Source organism: Athene noctua, chromosome 27 (assembly GCF_965140245.1).
Source record: "Athene noctua chromosome 27, bAthNoc1.hap1.1, whole genome shotgun sequence".
Lineage (NCBI taxonomy): Eukaryota > Metazoa > Chordata > Aves > Strigiformes > Strigidae > Athene > Athene noctua.
In genome coordinates this window covers 7596391-7606811 of record NC_134063.1, presented here as the reverse complement: position 1 = coordinate 7606811, position 10421 = coordinate 7596391, and the positions used below count along the sequence as shown (strand labels likewise).

The 10421-nt window shown below is 66.4% G+C and overlaps 1 protein-coding gene across 1 annotated transcript; it reads left to right on the top strand.

The window, feature by feature from the left end:
- The first annotated feature begins 726 nt into the window (after window positions 1-726).
- WDR18 (WD repeat domain 18) lies at window positions 727-9001 on the top strand. The gene is made up of 10 exons (XM_074928168.1): window positions 727-942; window positions 2148-2258; window positions 3841-3974; window positions 4468-4609; window positions 5106-5249; window positions 5399-5463; window positions 5577-5701; window positions 7510-7676; window positions 8056-8124; window positions 8357-9001. The coding sequence occupies exons 1-10, from the start codon at window positions 733-735 to the stop codon at window positions 8486-8488; spliced, it is 1299 nt and encodes a 432-aa protein (XP_074784269.1). The 5' UTR covers window positions 727-732; the 3' UTR covers window positions 8489-9001.
- The last annotated feature ends 1420 nt before the right edge of the window (window positions 9002-10421 follow it).

The following is a 10421-nucleotide window of genomic DNA, read 5'->3' as shown; positions in this document are numbered from 1 at the left end:
TTTACCCAGCGTGCATATCTTAACTCAGGTAAAAAATGAAAAAGAAAAAAAACCACAAAAGACAAAAAAAAGAAAAAGAATAAAAACCACATTCTACCTCTGAGAGCGGCGGCCTCGGGCGCACCCAGGCCCCCGGTGAAATATTTCAGTTTTGCAAACATTCAGGTATTGAAACTTTTGATTATTAAAAAAAAAAAAAAAAAAAAAAAAGATAAAATAAAATAAAAACACTGAAAGTTTACATTTTATAATAACATTATTATACAGATTGTATTTAAACTTCAGAATATTTAAGACAATTGTAACCCTGTAAAGTTGATGAAATATTAAAAAAAAAAAAAAAAAAGTTGTGTTGTCTGGGGTTTTATGTCCGGGGGGGTCCGGGGGGGGCGCACAGGGCTGTGGGGTCCCTGCAGGCCTGGGGGTGTCCGGGGGGTGTCCGGAGGGGGCCCACAGGACTGTTTGGTGCCGGGGGGTCCCTGTGGGGCCGGGGGGTCCCTGGGGGGTGTCCGGGGGGGTCTCCGGGGTGTCCCCTCGCCGCCTGTTCGCTGCCCGCAGGCGGCCCCCGAGCCCCCCCCCGCCCGGCGCGGGTCCTGCTGCGCTTCCGGCCGCGTGCACAGCCCCGCCCTGCGCAGGCGCGCGGCGGCGCTCCTGATTGGCCAGCGCCGGGCGGGGGGAGGGCGGCGCTCTAGGCGGCCGCCGCGCTCTCTCTGGCCCTGGCGGACCGCGAAGATGGCGGCGCCCATGGAGGTGGCGCTGGTGTCGGACGCCGCCGGGCCGCTCTGCAACTGCTCCGTCTGGGAGCTGCACTCCGGCTCCGCCCTGCCCGGCTACCGCGGCGGCAACAGCGGCCCGCGGGGGCTGGCGCTGCTGGGCGGCGAGCACCTGCTGGGGGCCCAGCTCGGCAAGAGCTACATCAACGTCTGGGAGCTCCAGAGGAAGGTACCGGCGCGGCGGGCGGGCCCGGGAGGCCTCGGCTCGGGGAGCACCCCCGGGTCCCGCGGAGGGACCCCCCGACCCTGTGGGGATGCGCCGGGGCGCCCCCTCCCTGGAGACCCCCCGTGTCTGTGGTGAGGGCCCCTCTCCCCATAGAGACCCCCCGGCCCCATGGCCTGACCCCGCCATGGCCCCTCTTTCCGCAGAGACCCCCCCACCTCCGCGGCCGGACCCCCAGGCCCCCCCTCCCTCCATAACGACCCCCCTCGCCACGAGCAGATGCCCGACATCTCTCTCCACAGTGACCCACCAGTGATGCCCCTGAGCCGCCCCATCTCTGGGGGACCTGCCTGCAGCCCCCTCCCCGCCTTGCCCCCTCACCCCCGGGTCATGGGTCCCGTAAGGCCCAGCTCCCGCCCGGGGGTCCCGGCCGATCGCGCAGGAATCGCCAGGAAAAGTGTTTTCTGCAGGAGGGACCGGCTGTCAGGCTCCTCTCCGGGCCGTGCTCCCCCGCTGCTTCCCTTCCCGAGGCTGGGAAGGAGAGTCCCAGCTCCCAGGGCCGCCCAGTGACGCGACCGGGACGTGGAGGGAGGCTCCGGGGGGATGTGGGCACCCTGCGCCCGGGGCTGCTGCGCCTCCAGCCCCCCATCGCCTCGGCCTGCTCCAGCCAGAACGCAGCCGGGCAAACCTCCCCCGTCCCTACGCAGCCGTACCCCTTCCTCCTCCTCCTCCTCCTCCTCCTCTTCCTCCTGCTGCTGCTCCTGCCAGCATCCGCTGGGGCTTAAACGGGGGGACAGCAGCAACCGGCCCTCGTCCCTCTGTCCCCGCTGTCCCCCTCCGCGAGGCCGCAGGGAACAGCAGCAGCCGCCTCTGGGTTTCACAGCCACTGCCCGGGGTCTGTTTTTTCCAGTTCCCCCAAGCTGTGAGGAGCTGCTGTCAGACCTCCTACTTGTTCTCCCAGGCTGTGAGCTCGCATCATCTTTTTTATTATTATTTTTTATCAACGTTATTTTGCTGTAATCTGCTGAGCCTGTTCTGTGCTGGATCTCCGGGGCTCCCCAGCTGTGGAGCGTAACTGCGTCCCCACCCCGTGCCTCTCGGTGCCCTCCTGCAGCGTGTCGCTGGATCTCAGCTGAACCAGGGTCGTGTTTCTCTCTCCCGCCCGTGCTCCAGCCTGGACTGAACAGCCTCTCTGTTCTTTCTGCCCCCAGGACCAGCTCCAGCAGAAGATTATATGTCCTGGGCCGGTGACCTGCCTGACGGCTTCTCCCAACGGGCTCTACATCCTGGCGGGGGTTGCTGAGAGCATCTACCTGTGGGAGGTGAGGGGCTGCCGGCTGGCACGGGGCGGGGGGGGTGCAGAGATTCTGGAGCATTAGCGAGTGCCCCTGTCCCGTCAGGAGTCAGTAAATCCGCATTATCTGGGCTCCACAGCGGGGCAAAAGCGCCGCTGGGCCATGTAGGTTACAGCTGTAACTGGGGCTGGGACCGGCTGCTCGGGGGCTGCCGCGGGTCCCGGGGGGCCTCCGTGGGGTGCAGAGCGAGGGGCAGCTCGCCAGAGTGCAGCGGGGGAGAAACTGCGGTGGGAGGTGCTGGGCGAGGCTTAGGCCTGTTCGGTCTTTCTCTTCCCAAGCTGCTGCGGGTGCCTCGGGTCGGGTGCTGCTCCCTCGGAGCACAAACACAGGATCTCGTTTTCCTTTCGCGCTTCCCCCGCGTTTGAGCCCGAGGTTGGTGTGTGACGTGTGAGCTGGGCTCCGCGGGGACTGCTGCGCTCTGGTCATCTTCCTGTTCTTAATTAGTGGTGTATTTACATGGGGATTACGCTGCGTTCCGAGCTCTTCACCAAGCAAATAAAAGAACACGCTGGTCCCAGGCCCCGGATTAAACACCGAGATGTCTAAGCCAGGGAGCTCTCTGTCCCGGGGGGGGTCTCGGAGCATTGTTACATGGGCGGCTCTATCTTGATTCATCAGATTTTTCTTTTAAAAATGCGCTTGTGGCAGCGTCGGGGGGGGGAAAAAAAAGCCCTCGGGAGGAAGGCTGGGCTGCGGCGAGGGCGAGTCCCTCGCTCCGGTGCTCTGAGCCGGGCCCTGCTCTGCCCCTCGCGCAGCGGGTGCCCCCTCCCTCTGCCCCCCGCGCCTGCAGCGGGCGCCGGCCCCGTCCCGGCCGAGGGAACAGCCTGGGAACCATCCGGGAGCGGGAGGGGGGCCCCGAGCCCCGGTTTTGTGCCTCCTGAACCGCGTGTTCCCACCGAGCTGCGGTTTGGGTGTAATTCGGGCGACGAGAGGGAGTAGGTTCCGCTCCTGTATACGGGGCTCCCTCGCTGCCTCCCCATCTGCACCGTTGCCTTTTAACAAGAAAAGCTCCAGGTTTGGCGCACCCCTTGTGCACCCTAAAGAACCCGTTGCCCAAGATCACGCAGCTGTGCTGAAGTGCAGCAACCCCTGGGGTGCCACACAGCCTCCTGCAGCTTTTGTAACCCCCGCAGCCATCTCATCAGATATGGGGGGTTGGAAGAAGCCGACAAAATGACATTAACAGTAAACAGGAAATCTTTACTGCCTGCTTGTGTCTTGACCATAGAAACAACACTGGCGTCCCTAGGTTCCAGAGTTAACGTGGGCAGGAGCTCATTAAACTCTCTTCTGCTGTGTTTACCTTTGGTTCTAAGTGGTGGTACCAGCTGCACCCTGATGGTGCCTGTTCCCGTCAGGGAGGTGCAGACGTGCTCAACACAACCTTCCCTCTTCGCTCCGTGGCTCCGCTCGTGCCTGGCACAGCCCGGCTGGGGCTGGAGCTGCCGGTGCTGCCGCACCCCCCGCCGTTGGGGACAGGATGCTGTGGTGTTCCGGGGCACCTCCGTGCTCCTTCCTTAACGTCCTGCTGCCCTTGCCCTCGCCGCAGGTCTCCAACGGGAACCTCCTGGCCATCCTGAACCGACACTACCAGGACCTCACGTGCCTCTGCTTTACCGACGACAGCAGCCACTTTCTGTCGGGGGCGAAGGACTGCCTGGCCCTGGTGTGGAACCTGTACAGGTAACGCTGCCTGCGGGGAGGCCTCGACCCCTTCGTACGGGGGACGGGGAGCGTCTGGGCGAGGAAGATTCAAAGGAGATCAGGCACCGCTTCCCGGCGGCAGAACCGGCTCCGGCTGCGCCCGCGTGTCTGAGCCGTTGGTGAAGCTGCTGGGGACAGCCCGCGCCCCCTGCCCGGCGTCTCACCTGCCTTTCCCAGGCCGTGGCACAGGGCTCTGATTTCTCTTCCCCACTCGACACGGAGCGGATTGTGCCCGCTCCCTGCTGAGGGCGGCTGAGGCCTCTGTCCCCTCTGCGGGGGGAGCCCAGGACGGACCCTCGGCCCCGGTACCGCGTGTGCTGGGCCCGCCGGTGGCTGCTGTGTCCCGCCCGGGGCTGGCAGAGCCGTGCCGGGGGAAGCAGAGCCTGGGCCAGCTCTCCTCGCAGCCCCCTCGCTCCGGCATCCCCCATGTTGCTCCTGCCGTGCCAGCCCGTGTCTCTGCTCTCCCCTCCAGCGTGCTGCAGGCAGAGCCCTCCCAGATCCCCGACCCCCGGCACGTGTGGTCCCGACACAGCCTCCCCATCACGGACTTGTGCTGTGGCTTTGGGGGGCCCTTGGCGCGAGCTGCCACCGCCTCCCTTGACCAGACAGCCAAGGTAAGGCTCGGCTCCCTCCCTCCCTCCGAGCAGGAGTCCGAGGTGCGCGGGCCCCGCAGGGTTAAAGCAGAGTTTCTGCTGAGCCGCAGCAAAGCCAGTGAGGGTTGCAGTAGCTGAATTTCTTGGCTGTCTCTGTGATGACTCAGAGCTGCCAGACCTAATGGGCTGTGCCTCTCCAAACACCAGCAGTTTCTCAGCACCTGCCCTGGGGCCGGGCCTCTGCGTGCTTTGCAGTCCCTCCTCTCCTCTCCGGGGGAATGTTGGGGTCGGCTCCTCTGATCCCTCTTGCCGAAGTCCTTTCCTTTCGGAGCCCGCGGCCTGTTCCTGCCCTGCAGGGAGGGCTCTGTCCCAGGGGGGCAGGACAGGCACTGCAGGGGGTTACAGGCTCTTCTGGAGCTGCCTGGGAAACTTGTTGTCTCGTGGTCGCAGAGAGGCTGATCCTGGGTTCCGCCGTTAACATTTAAGCCCCCCGTTCTCCTGTACCCTCTCCCTCCAGCTCTGGGAAGTCTCCTCTGGGGAGCTCCTGCTCTCCGTCCTCTTCGACGTGGGGATCATGGCCGTGACGCTCGACCTCTCCGAGTATCACATGTTCTGCGGGGGGATGGACGGCTCCATCTTCCAGGTCGACCTCTGTGCCTGGGTGAGCCGCAGACCCGCCCCCTGCCGGGGCGAGGGGGGTCTGGGGTCCCCTGCATCCCCTCTGCCCCCTCCCGACACAGCGAGGAACCTGCTGGCTTCGGTCTTCCTGAGCTTAAACCCCTCTCCCCCTTCCTTCCTCCACGTCCGCAGCCGGTGCAGAGGGACCGAACCTTCCAGACAGAGCGGGAGAACGGGAAGGTCTTCAAAGGGCACAGGTGAGGGACCAGACACGCCTGCCGAGCGCTTCCTTGCCCCCGTCTGCCCCCCACACCGGTTTCAGGCACTCCTGGGGTCATCCTGGGTTTAAACCTCCTCTTCCTCGTTCCAGGAACCAGGTGACGTGTCTGTCGGTCTCCACGGACGGCAGCCTGCTGCTCTCCGGCTCGCACGACGAAACAGTCCGGCTGTGGGACATCCAGAGCAAGCAGTGCCTCAAGACCATGAATCACAAAGGTAGGCACGTCCTTATCTCGGGGATCCTTTCCTGCTCGGCTGCCAGCGCCCTGCTGCCTCCTCCTGCTGCTCCGACGCTGCCCGGGGCGCTTCAGACGTTTCTCTGCTGCTGCTTCACGCCCCCAGGAGGGGCAGAGGCCTTAGAGGGCGGCCGCGGTCTGGAGGAATGTTCTGACCTTGCCCGTGTCTGTTAACAACCGCCCTGTGCGCTGTCAGGGAGTGAGTCATAGACCTCACCCCGTCACTGAGGACATCCAGGATCTTCCTCCTTGTTCTCCAAAGGCAGCCCTTGCCCCACACGCACCCCAGCGCCCGGGGAGGCCGCGGGAGGGAGGATGTGTCTGGGGAGGAGGCTGACTCTGTGACCAGCGCCGGGCGCCCGTGAGCTCACTGGGCCTGAGGTGAATCCCGTATCAGCAGCCGCCCGGGGTTTCGGTGTGAGCCACGCAAACCGACCTCTGCGGGCTCAGCCCAGCAGTAGGTGCCCCGCAGCGGAGCCGCAGCCCTCCCGGTGCGCTGGGGCTGTTGTAGCAGCGGGTGTCTGCCCTGACCGTGCCGGTCTCCCGTCTCCCCGCTCTCGCTGGCGGCGTCGCTCCCCAGGCGCTGCCTAAACCCTCCCCAGAGGTGACGTGGGGCAGCCAGACCCTGTTCCTCTGTGAAGCTGCAGTGGCTGAGCGCCCGGCTGCCGGCGGCCCCTTTGCTCCGTCCCTCGTGCTGCCGAGGGGACCCACTGCAGCGCCCACCTGGCCATGCTCTGCCAGCGTCAGAGGGGTGAAAGCAGACAAAACCCGAGCTGTGAGTCAGCGGGGAGGGCCGAGCTTTCACTGCGAGCCAGGCACCAAAACCTTCCTCGAGGCTGCAGGGGGGCTCAGGTGGGCACAAGTTCTGCCCCCGGGGCACAGGACCAGGCTGAGGTGCCGCTGGGGGCCGGGAGCTGCGGGTGCTTTCTGCAGCCTCCGCTGGCTCGCTGCGTCCTGCGGGCTGGGACTTGGCTCCCCGGCAGCCCTGGCACCGGGCGCCTGGTCCCAGCACGGCAGCGGGGAGGGAGGTGCCGTGCAGGGGAGCCCACCCACCGCCCAGAGCGCGGGCTCCCTCCCGCAGCCTCCCCTGTCCCCTCTGTGGGGCAGCGATTTCCCGGCAGCGCCGGTTCCCAGCGGGTCCCCGGCTCCCCTTGGCCCTTCTCGCCGCCCCTCCGAGCCGTGCCATCAGCCTCCCAGCAAGGTCAGTCCCCGCGGCCGCCCCGCTCGCCCCTCTGGGTGTCCCCCGAGCCCGTCCCCTCCCGAGGCAGAGCTGACACGGGCCCCTCTGCCGCGGCTGCGGTGACACCGACCTCCTGGTGCGCTGGGGAGCGAGGCCCTGCTGCTCGCTGGGGGCCGGGCAGAAACCGCTGCCCTCCCCCCGTGGTGGGGCTGCAGATAGATGGGAGGGGTCGGAGCGGGGCTGCAGGGGGCTTCTCCAGCGAGGTTTGCTCGTCCTCCACGAGGTGGGGCAGAGAAACTGGGCTGCTGACGAAAGCAGCAGCCTGGGTGGGTAAGTGCAGTAATTAAAGCGCTCGTTAGCTCTGCCAGACGAGCGGTGACGGACGGTTCTGCTGAGGGGTGGCTGGTTCTGCCCGGGCTGCGGCCCCGCTGCCAAGGACGGCGCGAGGGGCTCTGCCCCCTCCCCGGTGCCGGGCAGGGAGGCAGGAGCCTGGCAGCTGCCGCGCCGCGGGTCGGACGCTCTGTCCGGGGCTGCCCGAGCTGCCAGGAGAGAGGGAAACCCGCGGCGGGGGCGAGTCTGACCCGTCCCCTCCTCTGGTCCCGTCCCAGGGCCGGTTACAAACGCCTTCATCGTGCTGGCCCCCGCCAACATGTTCAACCCGGACGGGAAGCCCAGCGTCCCGCTCCCCAAATTCAGCAAACACCTCCACGGCACCGAGAGCAACGACGAGCAGGGCAGCGAGGGGGTGACGCTGCGCCTCGGCCTCCACCAGCAGGTACCGGGGCGAGGGGGTTGCTGGGGAGGGGGCACTGAGGGCTGGGGGGGGGGGTCTGGGCTGCAGGGGGCAAAATTCCTCCTCCAGCCAGAGCAGCAGCAGCGACCAGTCTGCTCTGATCGTCCCCGCGCTGCTTTGTAAAGTGGTGGAACTGCAGATAACTGATGGGGGGGGGCAGGCAGGGGGCAGGCCGGGGGGGCAGACAGGGGGCCCGCAGGCTCTTCCCCTGCTCTCGGCAGCTCCAGCCGGGCTCTGCAGGTGCCGCAGGCTTGGCCCGACCCCGCTGGGGTCCCCTCGGGTTCCGCTTTGTCCCGCGGGGCTGGGGGGTTTCCAAGGGGCCCCCGTCTCCCGTGCCCACCCCTCGTGTCCGGTCCCGCAGGACTCTGGGGAGAGCTACCTGGAGAAGGCCGAGAAGATGTACGCGCAGATGTACTCGACGCGGGAGAAGGTGAGAGCTGCTCCGAGACGGGGCCGTCGCGTCCTGCCGGGGCTGGGGGCTGCGAGCTGGGGCGGGGGAACCACCCCTGGAACTCGGAGCTGGTGTCGGCAGGAGGGGCCGTGGTCTGCGAGCGAGGTGGAGGAGGGAGAGGATGAGAGGGTTTGGGCTTTGCTGCTGTTGGGGGCAGCCAGGGCCGAGACCCGGGTGCCTGACGCTTTTCTGTGGGTTTTTTCTGTCGCAGAACCTGGTGGGGGACCAGGAGCATCTGACGATCCAGGTGAGCGAGCTGGAGGAGGAGGTGAGCACCCTCCGGAAAATCAACAAGAACCTCTTCGACTTCTCCGCTCGCATCATCACCAAACCAGCCAAATGAAGAGGCGCCCCCCTGCCCTCCCGCCCCTCTGCCTCGCCCTGCCCAGCTCCTGGGGGAGACCCAGCCCGGCCTGGGGCACACGCGGCCTCGCCAGCCCCCGGAGCCTCCGTCCGATGCGGGACTGAGCCGCGGGGGGGCCGCGGGGCTGCTGCCTGCGGGACAACACAGGGACCGTGTTCACCCCGAGTGGCGCCGGCGGGGGCGGACGCGGCGCGACCGGCTGCGGGGGGGTCAGGACGCAGCTCCTGCTCTTCCCCCGTCTCCTCCCCCGGCCCTTCTTTTGTTTCCTTTCGTTACTTGACCCCGCAGCGCGGACAGAGAAGTGGTTTTTCTCTTAATACCGGTTTGAGATTGGATTTTGGAGACCCCTCCCGCCCACCCCGCCCTGGGAAACGCTGCTCGGGGCCGCCGGACCCCTCACGGCCGGGATCCCGCTGCGGGGTGACAGCGGGGGCTGAGCAGCTCCTGGGGGGGCCCCTGGGGTGCTCCCTGGGGCCAGGCGGGGGGGGCCCTGTGGTACCAGGCCTGGGGGGGAATCCTGCCCTGCCCCATCCATCCTCCTGGTCCGATGCAGGGGGCTGGGGGGGTGTGGGGGTGTCCCTGGGCTCAGAGGGCGGGTGGTGGTTTCGGGGTGCAGGGCTGACTCCTTCAGGGAGGGGCGGGGGGGCCAGCAAGGTGCTATTTCCAGTCTCATAAGTTGACAATTTATATATATTTGGATCCAGCTACTTAGTTTTCACGGTGTTCTGGGGAATCGGCCTTTTGTATTGTCACAAGCACGGCAGCGGGGGTTGTGGGTTTTGTTTAGGTTTATTTTTTACATAAAAGATTTGTTTTTTATAGTGAAAGATGCCTGAGGGTTTTCTTTTAACTCCTCGCCCGTAACCCACCACCGCGTCCCCCCGGCACAGGACGGCGATTCCCCACCCGGGGGAGGCGGCTGCTCTCTCCCCTTCGCCCCGCGGGTTGCCCCGGGTCTGGAGGGGGTCCCCCGCACCCCCCCGCACCCCCCCGCGGTGGGCGCCGTTGCTGTAGCTGCCCTCCGGTGCGGCCAAGGCCCCGCTCCTGCCAGCGCCCCGGGGAAAGCTTTTAACTTAATGAGCGGCTGCTCCTGCCGCTCCGCGGGGACACGGGAGCGCGTCCCACCCCCGGGAGAGCCCCGGGGCCCCCCCAGTTCCCCCGCGCCCTCTCCCAGTCCCCCCAGTGGGGTTCGCGCCGGGGCGCTGCCCTGGGGCAGAGCCGGAGGGGGCACCCGGGCTTGGGGGGGCTGTTTCATGCCAAGGGGCTGTTGCCCCCCCTCCCAGCTCCTGCGCGGGGCCGTGGGTGCTGCCCCGCGTTTGCCCCGGGGGAAGGGGCTGCTCGGGACCCTGCGCCGGGGGGGGACCAGCGCCCCCCGACCCGGGGCTGCCGGCGCGCCCCGGCCCTGGCAGGTTTGCTCTGACGCCCCCCCCCCCGCTCCGGGCCCATCTCCGCAGGGGAATTCATTAGCTCTGACTCATTACATTTCTCTGGTGATCGATACTTCGTGCCAGCTGGTCTTTGGCTCCATTACTCGCTTTATTTTTCTTATTAATTTAGCAGAGGCTCTTCGTCTCCCTGGCAGCCGCTGTTTGCGCTCCCGGGAGGGAGCGAGGAGCCCCCGGGCCGGGCCTCAGTGTCCCTGGTGCAGATGGGGAGGGTGACACCCCCCACTCCCCCCCGTCCCTCCTGCGGCGGCAGCGCGAGGCCTTCGCCCCCTCCCCACGCGGCGGGACCGGCCCCGGGACCCCCGTTCTGGGGCTGCGTCTGACTGCGGAGGGATGGGGGGATCCGGTCGTGGGCTTTACCGGGGCGGGGGGGGAAGTTTACAGCTCCGAGTCCGGCTCAGCGACCGCCCCGGGAGCCTCTTCCCAGCGCGGGGGGCGGCGGGGATCCGGCCCGAGGAGGAGGAGGA